This window comes from Astatotilapia calliptera, chromosome 6 (genome assembly GCF_900246225.1).
Source record: "Astatotilapia calliptera chromosome 6, fAstCal1.2, whole genome shotgun sequence".
In the NCBI taxonomy this organism is placed as follows: Eukaryota; Metazoa; Chordata; class Actinopteri; order Cichliformes; family Cichlidae; genus Astatotilapia; species Astatotilapia calliptera.
In genome coordinates this window covers 26,575,917-26,592,640 of record NC_039307.1, presented here as the reverse complement: position 1 = coordinate 26,592,640, position 16,724 = coordinate 26,575,917, and the positions used below count along the sequence as shown (strand labels likewise).

At 41.3% G+C, this 16,724-nt stretch overlaps 1 protein-coding gene across 2 annotated transcripts; it reads left to right on the top strand.

Annotated features, from left to right (window-relative positions):
• Positions 1-654: 654 nt before the first annotated feature.
• On the top strand, positions 655-16,282 carry sh3d19 (SH3 domain containing 19). 2 transcript variants are annotated; one of them, XM_026171371.1, is made up of 21 exons: positions 655-898; positions 6,739-6,781; positions 8,531-8,571; positions 8,781-8,817; positions 9,079-9,184; positions 9,476-9,632; positions 9,716-10,753; positions 11,331-11,444; positions 11,626-11,732; positions 11,872-11,912; positions 12,002-12,212; positions 12,304-12,372; positions 12,469-12,606; positions 12,726-12,777; positions 13,765-13,895; positions 13,981-14,045; positions 14,132-14,355; positions 15,123-15,175; positions 15,324-15,510; positions 15,807-15,910; positions 15,992-16,282. In XM_026171371.1, the coding sequence occupies exons 1-21, from the start codon at positions 835-837 to the stop codon at positions 16,100-16,102; spliced, it is 3,093 nt and encodes a 1,030-aa protein (XP_026027156.1). In that variant the 5' UTR covers positions 655-834; the 3' UTR covers positions 16,103-16,282. The 2 variants fall into 2 exon arrangements, with proteins under 2 accessions (XP_026027156.1, XP_026027155.1); XM_026171370.1 differs by lacking the exon at positions 655-898 and adding an exon at positions 4,938-5,186.
• Positions 16,283-16,724: the final 442 nt, after the last annotated feature.

The window sequence follows — 16,724 nt, the reverse complement described above, 5'->3', positions numbered from 1 at the left end:
TAGCCTTTCAAAGGAAACGTGTCAACGACCGTCAAGAGTTATTATAGCAGCAGGTCGTAGGTGTAGTTCTGACTTACTGGAGGTTCGTATGAATATTAAAGCTGTGTAAATTAATACAGGGTGGTTAATGGTGAAGATTAATGTTGAATGTGAAAAGGATCGGGATACATGTGACTGTCGACACACCCGGAACTTTCAGCTTACATCAATCTCATTGGTTGACGGTGACATTTTCTAAATAAAGATTTATACAAATTTGAAACGAAAAAATAAAAATCTGTCTCAGCAATACAAAATATCCAAGGAGGAGGGATCCATCAACAAGAGCCTTGGATGAAGTTGTTGTGGTGGTATCTATTTTATCATCTGAAGTTTTGTTTGTTTGTTTTTTCAGGGTTTTTTCTTTTTCTTTTTTTCCTCTTTTTTCTTTTTCTAATTGATCATATTGTTGACTTGTTGACCCGTAAATGCGACACGTATCTATCATTAGTGATATGAAGTCAGAATAAAGGCTAAAGATTACTGTTGACGGCTCGGTATTTATCAATATAAACGTAGATATTAGACATAAAATAATAATGTTTAAAAAAAAAGCCGCGTACAAACATCGACAGTAACGACTCCTGCCGGGGGGTCCGGTCACTGGATGTCGTCACCTCTGTCTGTCCACAGCGGGGCAGGACTCGGTGAAACTTCTAGTGGACAGGACAACATCCGACTGCGTCGTCGTGTTATGCTCACAGATGACTGAGTGGCCAGCTGCTCACAAGATCTAACTTTTTTTTTTCTTTTTTTAAATCTGTTTTTTAAATTTCCACATCGTTTCATACCAATATGGCAGAATCCAGGCGTGAGGAGGAGGAGGAGAACGAAGGGGAGCGCACAAGCCAGGCATCGGGTATGGTGGTGTATCAGGCTTTGATTTATCTGCAGAGCGCGTTTTTTAGGAAAAAGCTGAATCTTGGTTCAAGTGTGAACACTTGCAACATTGACGAAATCATGTAGAAACGCAATGTGAACAGCAAATAATGTGAAAAATCTTCATTGCTAAGCGGGGGACGATGCTCCATTCATAAAACCTGTTGCTTAAAGCTCACAGTTCAGGAGTCAGCGTTTTATTCTAATATAAACACAGAAACTGAGAGAGAGGAATGATCCCTAGAAATCCTAGAAATGTATAAAAGGTGTGCAAACCTCTCTTGGACCTGCAGGATCTTGCCATCTGGCAGGATTGAGAGACCGGTGTTAGGGTTAATTTGGGCAAATGCAGAAGGATTTTTAATAACTATGTTTTGATGTTGCTTCAGAAATCTGAACACAGTATAAAGCAGCAGGCTGTTGTAATGCTCTGATTTTCTGCGTGGAAGCAAACCATTACTTTATTTAATAACGCTCTGACTGAAGTGCCATTTACATCAGTTTCTCCGTTTCTTATAATCACACAGCGCTGTGGATTTTAATCATCCAGTTTGTGATTATAGAAAATTCCCACCCTCTTCTGTACTCATAATTTGCTGCTCTTCATTTTAGCCCCGGCTTGCCCACAACAGTTAAGTACCAAGATAGTTTTACCCCAAGTAATCTTTGTTTTTTCTAGCAAGCAACCCCACCCCATGTCAAACCCAGCAGTGTCAGACCCTCTCATACCACAACCTGACTCCACCAGCTGTTTGCATGGAAATTCCTGTCAGTGTCTGAACAGGCAGGCTGCTGTGTGATGAACACGTTGTGGTATGTAATTGACAGAACTTGTGATAATAACAGAAAATCGTCTGACCCACTTCAGATACTACTTCGGGAAGTTTGCACTGTGAATCACTCATTTGCATCGACACCATCTAATCTTCCCGGACACTGCTGCTGACATTGTGTTATTCACTCGTGACATCGTCATTTGGCAGCTTTAAGCTCTCTTGTTTTTAGAGTGAAGGCAAATGTGTTTTCAACAGTTAGCAGCAGCACTTCCTGGATTTTGACCTTAGTCACACTTTAGAATCTTTTCCCTCCCAAAGGAGCTTCAGCATGTTCTTGATGACCTGTACAGGATAGGGAGCAAATTTGCTTATCGAACTGACTGCTCTCTTAACTCATGCTGGTGAAGCGTGACACTTGAAGGCAGATTGTTCTCCATTTGGTGCTCGTTTCACCAGCTGCTCTGTGACTGCTGCCACTTGTGCTGAGTAACGTCAGCATGTGTTCGAGGGAGAGTATGGCTGTGAAGGGGAAACCTTTCCTGCTGACTTTAGCTGCTTTCTGATGTCAGTGAATCTCTAATGGTAAATAATTCTCTTAAAGAAAGCCTCTATTGTTACTCACAGGTGCAACACATGTTTCAGTTTCTCTATTTGGGATGATCCTGTTGCTTCATTGGTCAGTGTGTTGGTTATTCTTCCACTTTGGCCCTTATCAATATACCTTAACAGCCATCTGATGCATGTGTGGTCAATCCATTTTCCCAGGGTGCCACACGGGAAATAGGGACTGATTTAGAATAAGCTGAACCCAATTCTGCTTAAAATAAATGTTATCTCTTTATAAGCTTAATTGCTGTTGTTCTCTTCACCTACCACAATGAGGTAGTTCTTGGCCTGAAGTCACCTTCATGATGTTTAAGTATGGTACAAGATTGCCTGAAGCTTATTCAAACTAGTGTGCCTTCACCAGCTGATATAATCTGTCGTTTCTGGCATTTGCTGCTGGTTATGGTGGGATCAAAAATCAGTGTTCACTTTGCAAAACCTCCACAGGACTCTGGAAAAATCTCATTTATGCCTTGTTGATTCCCTATATCACTGCAGTTCTACTAGAGGGATGAAACCTAATTCATTCATTCCCTTATTTGAAGTTTTGAACATGATAGCGGAGAGCTCTGTCTGTCTCAAACTTCCCACAGCCATTCTGTTGGACTGAGATCTGGCGACTCATATGATTCACGTTGTTTGACAATCAGTCCATCTCTGTGCGACGGGGAGGCATGATCAGTTAAGAGTTTCAGTTAATTTGTCACACCTCTGTGTGTGTGAGGTATTCATGCCTAACGTCTCACGCACAGGTGAGCTTAACCAAGACAAAACCGCAGTGCTGTTATTGGTGCAGAGGCCAATTATGACTAATAGGGAGGTTTTTGACATCCATTAAACCAGAACTACATTCAGTACATTTAGAAGTGCATTCAGCTTTAGAGTTTATACTTTAAACCATGCGAAATGTATCAGCCTGCATCACTTTCTTTTTCACACCAACAGACAGAGAAATGGATTCACTTTGGTACCTTTCAGATATTTCAAACTCACTTTCTCTTTCAAAGAACTTGAAAACATGTACCGTTTGCATTCCTATAAGCCTGAATCTGTGAACACAAACAGCTGGCTTACATGATTACTTAAAGTGTAACCAGATACTTTGTTTCTATCCTCTAAGATAGAAACAAAGCCCAACGATTTGTATTTAAAAAAATGAAAAAACACATCTCAAACCTGCAAACTCAGAAAATATCTGAATCTTTTAGTTTTGACTGTCATGTCTATTTTATTTATAGCCTATAAGAGATTTAAACAGCAGAAGCTGACTGTGCTCTAGAGAAAAGGCACATTTACATTCCAGGTCTCCAGAAAAGCCCAGTTTTAAAATATATAAAGAAATTTTCATATCAGTATTGGCAATACGGGCCCTGCATTGACTTGATATCAGATCAATGCCAAATCGTGCAGTATCACACAGCACTGCTGGTTACTTTATCTTCATATTAGAGCTATGGGTTTTTGGTTGCTCAGCTAGTAGACCAGCAGGTCTATCAATCAGAAGATCAGTGAACTCATCCTGACTCCTCCAGCTGCCCTGAGTTGCCACATGATAAATCTGTGTGAGGGTGTGAACGCTAGAAAGTACTTAGGCATAGATAAAAGTGCTGAATGAGTGTGCGTATGACTGGATGAATGAGATTAGTAGTAGAAAGTGCTTTGAGTGCTCACCTGAGTAGAAAGGTGCAATATATAAGTACCAGTCCATTTAGCTTACTTGGATTTACTCAAGGACTCATATTTGAAGTGCTTTGAATGAGTGCTCTTCAGGTGCTCTGAGAAATCTTTTTTTTAAAATAGATCTTCCATTTATCATCATATTTTTAATTTTCTTTTTAAAATCCTTTAGTTAATTCAACATTTTAAGCAAATACTCAAGAGCCAGGTTCTATATTGCACTGGAAATATAACAGTTAACTGTTTAAGCCTGAAATAAATGCTGACCTGGTGAGAGAGTAAATGTAAATTCAAAGCTGCTGAAGTTCATTATTTAACGGCTGTAGACCCGCGTCACCTACAGTATGGATGACAGAGTCGCGTGAACATTTCTGTGACTTCACAAGTAAAAGATTAATATGGTGCAGTGTTACACTGAAAACCTCCACTTCCTGATTGACCACATTCCACTTCATCAGATTGGCCGAGTAAACACTGAGACATTATCGGCCGTCCCTCTTTTTTTTGCTCTTGCCTGTGGGTGTGCGACTGCTTGCTTCAGCTTCACTGGCACGTTCAGAGGGACGCTCGGTGGACCAGGAGAGAAAATATTGATTGGAAATAACCTTTTGGATGCTGAACGCTTCATGTCTTTTCCTTTAATTTCTCTCAGGTAAGGCTGTCAGCACATGGTGTCACTTCTAGTGATACAGATGACCAGGCAGGTGTGCTTTTGTGTCACTTATGTGACTTCTGTTATGAAGTGTTGACATTTTATTAAGTGTAAAAGTGTCATCATGTAGCCACTTAAAAATGTCTGTGTCATCAAGTGAAAGTACAGAAGCTGTGTTCTCACATGCTGCGTAAATTGAGGAAGCAGCACTATAGCTTAAACAGATAACAAGTAACAGGTGTGACAGGTGCGTGTCATGAACAACTAGGTCAGGGCGTCAGGTTTGAGGCATTAAAAACAATGCCTCCTCTGTCTCTGCCTGCTTGCCTTCATTAAACTTCAAGGACAAATGACTTTAGTTTAAATGACTGAATTTACTCTTTAGCTTGTGCTGATAAATGCTGGAAATCTGCTTTAGGTTTGTAAAAACCTAGAGATCAGGTCATGGACCACATTAGTCCAGGAAATAACTATACGTATGTTTATGGTGCTTCCTGAAGGAAACCAGTTCATTTTAGCCAAACTGGTTCATCAACATGTTTCTGTCCACCCTGCTGGTATGGTTTCAGTTCTTGTATTTCTAGTTCACACAGCACTGTCTGGAAGCAGTGGGAGAGTCTGGGGTTTGTGTCTTATAAAACAATGGCTCAGACCTTTGGCGTGGACCGTGATGTCATATTTAGTTGCCTTTTTAAAAACTCCCATCTTCACCTGCTGCTTCTTTTGTGCATTTTTATCCTCATTCTGATCCTCAGTAAGTTGCTTTACCAGTAGGACCAGCTCATGTTTTAGAAAGATCATTCTATCTCAAATCAACTTGCACCTACGGCTCAACCGTCTCTGATTCGCTTACAGATTTTATGGTTTGGACATTTAATCGTTGCTGTGAAATTTTATCTATCAAATACTTTTTTTCCCCAAACTTCAATGTTTACATATGGATGACTGAAAGGCTATTAAAGATGAGATTTTCTCTGACCTTCCTTGCCATCAGAGTCAATAAGGATCTGTAACTTGGGAGAGCAACGTCTAAAAATGTCCAATTATTGACTAGTTAAAATTTGAAGAAAAATAATCAAGCAGTCCTGTGACGTCTTGTATTTGAACTCACAGTAAAAGTTTGTCTTGTTTTTTTTGTTTTGTTTTGTTTTCAAACTGATATTGTAAAAGATTTCTGAATGAATATAGTTGTATTTTGCAATAATACAAAATAAAATGTGCAGAATCCTTTTCAATGTCAAATTTTTGGTCGCAAAAACGAAGAAAGTGCCATTTTCATTCAAACTTCAAGTTGGATTGAGCAAGTATAACAAGTTGTACCACAAAAATATCAGTAGATCGTTTCCAGATGGTACTCTAATTATAAAAGAGAAACTAATTTTGTTAATTATATGCATATTTTTTCATTTTCAAGACCTACTCTACCCAAAGGACTATCTGATAATAACATTTATATCATAGTTGTGACTAAGTATTGAACTTAAAGTATTCTACAGGTTTAATTGCATCATTGTAAAATTCAACTTTGTACCATTCAGAAATTATCACTGGTTGTCTTTTGATATGTGAAGCTTTTTTTCTAAGTAAGCGCTCAAATGTGACTTTACACAACCGCTTCATTTATTTGTTTTTGTTTTTTTTAATATTTTAACTGACCAATACTAAGACATTTTTTGATGTATCTGTACTAAATTAGATCCTGATTCCTTTTGATGATAAGAAAGGCCAGTGAAATTCTCAGGCTTTTATCTTTAGTAATGTTTGAAATATTCATGTCCAAACACTGACTCATGCTGGTAGTGAGCCAATGGACCATTTTTCAAAAATATCTCTTGAAAAAAAAATCTGACGTATAAGGTTGAAATTTCATAACAATCATTATAACAAGTTTTTTCAGAAAGATTTAAGTTAATTGGACATGATCGATCAGAAGGTCATGTTAACATAGCTTGTTTCTGGATTCAGTGAAAGCAGCCATTGCTTCTGGTTACTTGACCTGTAGTATCTCAGTCACTGCACTAAAAATGATCAATCATGATACATCTAACTTTTAACATACGTCATTCATTGTCACTTATAAAACCTGTTTCTCTCTGTTTTCCTCTGCAGATGGTGCTGAAAGAACCAAGAACCAAGAACATTTGCATTCCAGGTATTTGATTTCATGCCGAGCTGAAGTTTTGTATGTTCGATCCAGCTACAGCTGTTCAGTTTCACCAAACTTCAGCTGTAGCTGGAAGCAGGGCTCTGTCCCCTTTAACAGCCAGATATGCTGATGGTGAGGTTGTGAATGGACCAAACAATGCGGTGATCTATCCTCGCTGACAGACAGGAGGTCAACACAATGACGAGTAGACACCGTGCTGCTTTTTTCACTTGGTGTTTACACATGTTAAGAAGACAAATGTGTGTAGAGCTGAAAATCTGTCCAGTTATTTAAAGCTTTCATGCATCGTGGATTTGTTTGTGACCTATTAAGTCCATGTGGTTCCAACTCAAGCAGTCAATTAAATTAACCGCCCAGCACAAGGAAAGGAGGATTGTTGGGCTTTTGTCAGATAGTTTAGATCCAGGACTCGGGTCTTAACGAGCAGGGAAAATTCCCTGTCACGTTAGTTCAACCTCTATAGTTTTCAACCAGCACAAAGAGTGCTGCGATCAAAAGGAAAGAATGTTTGAAAGTGAAACAAACGGAAGATGTCAATACATTCGCCTCCTGTATTTTGTAAAAGAGTTACAAAAGAGGAAATTGTCCTGTTTATTGGGATTCCTGGTTTTGTTAGCCCGATGTGTTCAAACAGATTAATGAACGGTGTTTGTTGGGATACTACTCTTGTCCTATAAGGCGGAAACTTATTATTCTTTGCCTTTTATTTGTGTGTGGTTGTAAAAGTGGATGCATTTTTTTTAAGCATATAAAGTTTCATAAATGTGGTCAGTGTTTTTAAAAGCTTCAACCTGTGCTGAACATTTGGATTCAGACAGTTTTTACCCCTCAGCTGTAAAATACTGATGGAGTAAGATACCAGCAGGATATCATAAGTGGACAATTTTGAATCCCAGTGACTTTGATCACAATGTCAAAGTCAGAGGTCAAGTTTTCTGAAAATCTTGTGAATGCGATAACTCAAGAAGGAAGTCACCTTGGATTTTCATCTACTGAAAATCTCCGACAAGTTTGAATCCCAGTGGCCTTGACCTCAAGGTCAGAGGTCAAGTATTCCGAATACCTTTTGAATCTAATAACTCAAGGCGACATTGACTTTGATACCATGGTGTGTACTGTCTATTGGAGGCTGAGAAGTAGCACTTGCATCCAGCAGTGTTTTTTTTCCTACTGTTGGATCTCTATGATGTCATTTAATGCTGCTGTCTGAGGCAAATAAGTCTGTATTTAAGCAGAATTGCTGCCCACCTGCTGCTTAAACCGTCCGTTTGAGAGAGGTAGCCAATCAGAAGTAAGGAAATGAAACGACTCGTTTCAGACAGCCCAGTCTAAGAAATGTGAATTGCATAATTAACTCTGGACTCTAAGAAATTTCTAAGAACTTATTTCAATGTATTTCAGCACATTTTTTTTTTCTGCTTATATAAAATATTTTTGTCTTTTTACCTGATGTAAACCACCTTACTCTTCCCTTAACCATAATAATCCAATATAGTCTGCCATCTGCCGGCTTACATTTTTATCATTTACATCTATAAAATATTTAAGCAATTCATCTCTGCCTTATTGTCAATCTATTTTTGGATCATCAACAATAAGGAGGAGCTGCATGGAGTTACACTGCAAGGATTGTTAAAATGAAGAGTGACGAGATTTCTGTTTAACCATGGTGTCACTGCAAAAGTATGACCCTGCTGTTGATGATAAACAAGACTCTTGTTCTGCTCTTTTCAGTCCAGGACCTCTCTCCTCAATACGAGCTGCTATCAAACGAAGTAAGTTTGCCTAAACCGGCCTTCTGAGAAGCGTTTAGAGCCTTTTACGGTGTGTTTCTTCACACGTTTTTCATGTGGAAGTGTAATGAGTCAGCAGGCTTTTTTTTTTTAAGAGAGAAATATATCTGTAGTATGATTAACTTGAACAGACATCTTACAGTGCAATGGTGACAAAGTTCATGTTACTTTTTTTTTCTTTCTTCCTTTAGCGAGAACAAACTCTCAGAGCAACAACAGAGACAGGAGGTACAGTAAAATGTTCCCATCCTCCTACTCTTTACATCTCGCCTGTATTGTTTGCTTCTTAAAAGCTTAATGAAACCAAATATCTGATTTGTGCCATGTGGTTCAGAGAACTGTGCTTTTGCTAACGAATCTAAAAAGTAATCATCAGTAAATAAACTGCATTAAAGATAAATGAGAAGTGGGTGTGTAGATGTGTTTTTGTCGGGGGGGTGGTTTCATGGAGGGGGGGTCCTCATGGTGCTATGGCGATTTGTCTTCCAGGCGACCACAGATCACTTTTGTAGCAGCAGAGCCTCTGACAAGTAACACCTGGTTCACAGGATCCTCGGTGGTTTCTCCTCCTCCTCAGCCAGGCTCTGTGTCCCAGGTAGGTTTGACCTGAGCCACAGTGTCTCAGTGTTACCTATTTAAAAAAACAAACAAACAACAACACAGGCACGCAGACTCAAATGCTTTGACTGAAAGGTTCAAATGTTGGGTCCAAACATGCCTGGATCAACCTATGAAAGCATGCCTAATGAAAAGAGTCATAATAACAATAGTAGAAAGTTCAATAATTCTATTATTCTAGATACACGACACAGAAATGTCATAGCAACTGAGAAAATGTGGGAAAATCTCTCTTTTAATGACTCCACTCCCACCATCCAATGACCAGGTGATCAAAGAGAAGACTGGGGAGGAACACACTGTAAAGCCCACTCCAGCCCCCCGCCGGAGCAGCTGCACAGCCACAAGCGCCACACAGGCTGACCCTACCGCTGCCGTCACACAGCGTGGTGACACTCCACCGTTAGCGGAGAAAAGACCTGCTGGTGAGGCATAAAAGGATCGTTACTGTCTGCTGAGCATTCATAGCAGGTTTGACTCTAAACACCGTGGTTCTTCATGTTTCCAGGTACAAAGCCACAAAAGCCACCCAGGCCCTTGCTGCCGAAACAAGCAGACAGAAAAGCAGCAGAGAAGGTTGTGACAAATACTGCAGCGCTCACAAACGCTGAGGACCAAAGTGATCCTGGCTCTGATGGAAAGCAACTTCGACAGCAAGACTCCACGCACACGTGCGTCCGATCTGTAACTGTCCACTGGAACATTCCCGTAAACCATCCTTCTGTTGCCCCTGAACCTGGTGACGCCACTCTTTCACCTTCAAACTCCAATCGCAGCCAACGTCCCGTTCCACGCCCTCGCACGAAATCCCTTAAGCAAGCACCCGAAGAGGAGGCTAAAGTTCAGACTTTGGTTGAAATCTGTGAAAGTTTTGGGGATATTCAATCTGATAACCAGGAGTTCCACTCAAATAAGTATTTAAAGGAGTTGTTGGAGGTTTTCGGTGCAGATAACGAGTGCGAGCAGGGCGGTGGCATCACTGATCAAGCCGACGAATCCTCGCAAAGTGAAGATGCTCCTGACGAGATGAGCGGCAGCAACAATCAACGTAGCATCCGGGCCACGATCCAGGCCTTTGAGAGCCAGGCTACCGGCGAGGACGGAAATGGGAATGAATCTAGCAAACCGCAGCTTCCTGCCAGGAAGCCATCCATTAGACCTCCGGTTGCTGCTAAACCTTTTGTAGCTCTCAAACCTCCGTTTACCCCGAGTATAGACGATGACAGTCAAAACATATCGGGGGCAAACATCTTTAAAAACGCTATGACAGCCCCCAGACCTCAGCCTCCTGAGAAACCCGCAGGTCTATCAATAAGGGAGGAACTGGAGGCTTTACACAGCAAGGGGGCAATGTCACAAATATCACGCTCTCCGCTGACCAGAATCAGTCAGGTGTATGAGGAAGAATCTTCACCTTTTCCACCTGAATATTCACCTTTTCCACCTATACCTCCGGTGAAGGAACCACTCAAACCCAATCTGAATATAAACAACCACAACTCGGCCTCCGTGGTCAGAGAGAAAGAGTATGTGGAGACTCCAATAAGTAAGTGCAAATAAAATGCACTGCTCCAAAAGCACGTGTTTACGTTTTTCATCTCCAGTTTCTGTGTTAATTGACCTACTGTTTTGTTTTGGGTTTTTCAATCTGCTTTCATATAAAAATCCTTTATTTGACTTTATTAATGTAAGAAGAAATCCTATAAATTGTGGTTAAGAAGGTTATCTTGCCTGCAAAGATCTTACTGGTGTTTAAGTGACAACCATAAGAAGCTGAGAAAAGAGAGCAGAATCTTTGATTGGTGTCACTGGCAGATATTTGACATTTAAAGAAACCTAATGAATGGTTGTTTGGTTACATCGTGGTCAGAGATGCTGCACAAAACTATGTAGTGACTGGAGGAATGGCTAAGAAATGCGAATGCACAGTTTCCCCCCCAGCCTTATTTCCTACAATGCCAAATGCTCCCTTTAAGTAAACCTTAAGCTCTTCTCATCTCGATTGCAAATAACAACAACGTTCTGCTTGACTTTTATGACATTAATGTACACCGGAGGTCCTGAGTTAGGTTGGTGCAACACAAAAGCAAAGCTGTACACTCATGAGGTGTCTCATTGCTCAGATCCGATGCCATTTAAACCGCCGCGTAACTCTAACATCAATGGAGGCTCCGTCACCGTGCCAAGCCTGCCGAAACGACCAACCACCATCAGGGTCCCCAGCAAAACCAGTTCAGGTAGGTTCAGTAAGCCTTAAGCGATTGACTGATGTTTGATTTATGTCAAAACACTGATGTGTTTATCTGACATGTATGCAGCATGTGGTAACTGCGCACTGAACTCTTACCTACCTTCACTTTATTTATCCTGTACACATGAAGCACTGCTGCTCAGTATGCCTTTTTTTTTTAATGTCAGATTCCTCCTGGGATGATCCTCCTCCTCTTCCAATTCAGAACCCCGTGGGCTCACTAAACAACTCAATGAACCACAAAAAAAGCCTGCAGTCCAGCTTGTCCCTCCAGGTATGATTTGGATCACAGGAAAGCCTTAAACCTCATTAAAGTGCATCTTCTGATGAAACTCTTGCCTCCTAAACCCGCTGCCTGCTGTTGAGCTTCAGCTAGTTGTGCTTCACATCTTTTGCCCTGCTTCTTTTTCCAGGAGCCTTTCAGTGCTATGCCAATGCCATCTCTGCCACCTCGGTAAGTGCAGGGGGGAAAACAATCAGATATCAAACTGTAGGACACTTTGAGTATGTCCCGCTCAAGTTGTGCACAATTTTGCACTTCAGGAAGCCAAGTGTGAACAAAAGCCTCCCACCTCGCCCACCTGCTGCCAAAATAGCCCCGGGAAGGCCTCCCCAAAGCTTCAAAGCCACAGGTCGCTCTCAGTCGCTGTCATGGGACGCTTCACCTAAACTCCAGCCAGAGAAGCCCCACAGGAAAGAACTCGTCTTACCCCCAAGGCCCAACCCAGGCCACCGCCTCTACAACAAATACACTGTGAGAGACTGCATGCATAAAAACTCCAGGCTTGTTTCTACAACGGCTTAGTGAGGGCTTGATAATATTATTTTTTTCTTTCTCCTACTAGTTGCAGCTTCCCCATGGGATTGCAAGCTTTGACTACAAAGGGAGTAGTTCAAGAGAGCTGTCATTCCAGGTGACCAAACTAGTTTTACCAGCACATATGTGGCCTGCAGCTCATCATTGTTAAGCACATCATTAAGTCCTTTGTGTACTGTTGGCCTTTCAATAGAAAAACGAAGTGCTGCTGCTGCTCAGAGAAATTAATCACAATGAATTGGAGTGCCAAGTTGGACAAACTAGAGGAAAAGTCCACAAGTCCTGCATGAAGATTATAACTCCCCTTTCCTCGGATGAATCTTCACCACAGGTGACTCAGCCTTTTATTATGAGTCAGTGAATGTTTTTTGCCACCTGATCCGTTGATGCTGTTGTTACCAGTCTGTCCTGATGTGTTATACTTTAAAGTCTTTGTTCCTTTTTGTGCAGGATTCTGACCAAACTGGGCTAAAGGTGCAGGTCGTACATGACTTCGATCCAGGTGAAGCATCGGTTTCTTGAATAACTGTTTAATAGAATATTTTTGACATTTCAGGCTGTTCTTTGTCTGGATTTGTTGTGGCATTTTAATTAAGAGGACAAATACAATTATAGGTTTCCAGTCAAGAGGGGAGGGAGGTTAGTATAGTGTAATCTCTGTAGACAGGGGGCTAACCCAAGGGCCTCCCACTAAATTTAGAAATGCATATGCACTTTTTTTTTTCTTTTAATCTTTGGAGACAATTCTTTCTGGTGAAGTCAGGAGGTGATGGTTTATATGGCACAAGATAATGGGGGCTAACTAGTAAGAATTAGCGTTAACTTTGACCAAGACTAGCTTGTTTTCCAGAAAAGAAATGCAATAGAAAGGAGGTCAGTCCAAAATTGACAACCACGCCTAGATCTACCTCTAATGCTCCCTAAATAACAAATAGTTTCTTATTTCTGCTGGCCTCTTTGTGTCCGTGCTACAGTGAACACTCTAAACAACAACCTCTCCTGCTGATAAAATGCATATTGTCTGAAAAGAATCATAGACACTGATGGCCACTTTATTGGGTACACCTTGCTAGTACCAGTTTGGCCTGTATTAATTATTCATGGCATAGATTCAACACGGTGCCGGAAACATTCCTGATAGACAACTGCAGATTTGCACATCCACGATGCAGAACTCCTGCTATACCACATATCACAGGTGGAGGTCATTTGAGTACAGTGAACTAATTCACATTCAAGAAACCATCAAATATCTTTGATGGCACTAAGGGGCCCAAAGTGTGCCAGTGTGCCATGCTTTAAACTTAAGCATGACCATGTCTATATACTTAAATTCACTGGGTTACCACCATGTGATCAGCTGATCAGCCATCAGCATTAACAAACAGTTGAACGGGTGTACCTAATGAAGTGGCCTGTAAGTGTAGATGTATTTGTTGTATTTGATTGTTTGCACTGAATGATTGATTGTGAAGTGTTTGGTCCTCAGAGGGCCCCGGAGAGCTGAGTCTGAGAGCGGGAGATATTGTGACCATGGTGGAGAAGGTGGACAGCGAGTGGTACATGGGCACCTGTAGGGGATCTACTGGTTTCTTTCCCATCAATCATGTCAAAGTCCTGGTAGGTTTCAGTGCATTCTTCACCTATTTAGTGACAATCAAAAAGCAAGGCAAATGCTTTTAACTTTTGTTTTCTTTTTGATTAGTTGGATTCACCAAAACCCCTCCCAGAAAGGAAACCAAAGCCGCCACCAACACCCGCAAAAGTCAGGTACTGTCTTTGCAGCATAAAATGTTTGGATCAGCCTTTACAAACCAGCATGATGGGCTAACTGGATGTTTAATATACCCTTAAAGTGGTCCCAGGTGTATGGCGAGGTTCGACTTTGAAGGGGAGCACAGTGATGAGCTGTCGTTCTCTGAGGGTGATGTGATCCAGCTGAAGGAGTATATGGGACAGGACTGGGCACGGGGACAGATCGGCGGCCACACTGGCATCTTCCCCCTTAACTTTGTAGACGTCATTGAAGATCTGCCTCCACCCCCGAGTCAGAAACCCAGTAAGAAGGTCGCACTGCCCGGTAAGATTTTCTGAAGACACTCAGACGCTCACTATGTGCTGACTTTTAAACTGTACATACATACATTTATCTGTGTGAATATCCACACTACAACATGCCGACGTTTTGTATCTTTCACTGAAGAGCTTTTATGAGCGTCTTTACTTCATGCTGGCTGGTACATACTCTCTGTGGCATGTCAAGAATTTGCACTTGTGTTTGACTTTAATTAAGTAATTGTTTACAAAAGCCCAGCCATAGACAGGAGTTTAGAATTACAGATCAGAGGTTACGAGTAGTGCATTGTTGTCCTACAAATACTTTTGAAATCAGGGGTGTCGAACTCCAGGCCTTGAGGGCCCGGTGTCCTGCAGGTTTTAGATCTCACCCTGGGTCAACACACCTGAATCAAATGATTAGTTCATTACCAGGCCTCTGGAGAACTTCAAGACATGTTGAGGAGGTAATTTAGCCATTTAAATCAGCTGTGTTGGATCAAGGACGCATCTAAAACCTGCAGGACACTGGCCCTCAAGGCCTGGAGTTTGACACCTGTGCTTTAAATACTATAAATTGAGGAAAAAAGTTGAAAAGTTAAAGCAAAGCATTCACATGAATAATGCAAACTCCTGCTCAGTAAAAGAAATAATACAAAAAGGCTGACACCAGTCTCCTCAATGGCAGCAATATTGAATTATTAATAGCACACAAATACATTATTGAGGACTGTCACAAAATGTGGCCACAGAATTTTCTGTTTGTTCCTTGATTTAATTTTGTTCACACAGGGATGGCTGCCGCTTCTCCAAGCATGCACCCTGAGGCTGGCAAACCTGCTCAGGTAACCAACACAAGCACGATAATAAATCCAGACAATGTTGGTCATGCAATTTGACCCTGTGTTTTGAGCAAAATATATAATAGTTTTGTTATAGTTAAGTTTTCCGCAGGTGCACTGAACATTTGTGTATTTTGCTCTTTTTTTGTAGGCGTCTCACTCTGACGTGGAGTGGGTGGTGGCTCTGTATGATTATGCAGGGAGGACAGAGGAAGAGCTGTCCTTTCAACAGGGCGACTGTATCCTCGTCACCAAGCACATGGATGCTGAGTGGAGCTGTGGCAGGCTCAACGGCAGGGAGGGCCTCTTCCCCAGGAATTATGCGGAAAGCACCACAGGTGTGATGTCATTAACATTTGAGCTGAAGAGTTTCGTTTTGAAACGCCCGTGTTTTTATACTGTGTGTTTTTGGTAGAGAAAATCAGGTGTGAGAAGATGGACAAAGACCTCGCTTTTTATGTCATGCTGCTCTGTAGCATGACACAGTGAGAAGCAATGTTTGCCCCCAAAGCTTCACTGTTGATCACATGCATCCACTAAATACACTGTTCTAAAAGTTCAAGAAACAAGAGTATAGGATCATGCTCAATGAGATCTGATTTGCAAGTGTTCCTTCAAATCTTGCCCTTTACAGGCCAGCAGCCGTTTAATAACCAGGAGAATGGAGCTGCTGGAGGCGGGAGAGCCAGGGCTCTGTACAGCTTCGCATCAACCTGTGATGAGGAGCTCTCCCTGCGGGTACTGATGTGATTCCATCTTACATGAGTAAACAATAAATTCCTCATTACATGTAAAACCACATTTCCTCTTCTTTTACAGGTTGGGGATATTGTAACCAATCTCGAGTCCATAGATGATGAATGGTTTTTAGGGGACCTGAGGGGCAAACGGGCCTTGGTTCCTAAAAACTACGTGCAAGTACTGGATTAAAGCCACATGGACTTTTGCTCGGTGCAAAGCACAGCTGGATGACCTGAAGCTCCAGTGACTTGTTCACAGCAGCAGAAGCCTGAACTAAGTTGAATGCAGTATTTTACCTACAAGTAATCCAACTTTAAGTCCACTTGAAAAATGTTTACTGAATAATCAATAAAAATATTACAAATGGTGGATTATGTTGGTTTCTTGGTAAGCATTTTCGATTTGACCAGATGTACACTAGCACCATCTAGTGGTTTTATTTTCTTCCCATTACAAATGAATTTCACTTTCAAAGTGTTCTTTACTGAGATGAAATTAAATCACACCATTTTGGGGGGGAATATTACTGCTATAATTTTAGTAAGCTTCAGTAATGTGATTTAACAGGACCTGTGCATACTGCAAGAGTTTTACCACAGATACTGGAAACACAGGCATCTTCTACACTGAAGAATAAATTGAATTCAGGTCAGTTACCTTTTATACAAACAAGACCTAATGCACTGCTAATTCTGCAGCATCCACCTTTTATCTGGTGACTAGTTCCTTCGAGAGTGCTGGATTTTGTAGCATTTTATCCCCTCCTTACATGCACTGACTGAACGACTGCATTACTTTACTGACAAAGAGA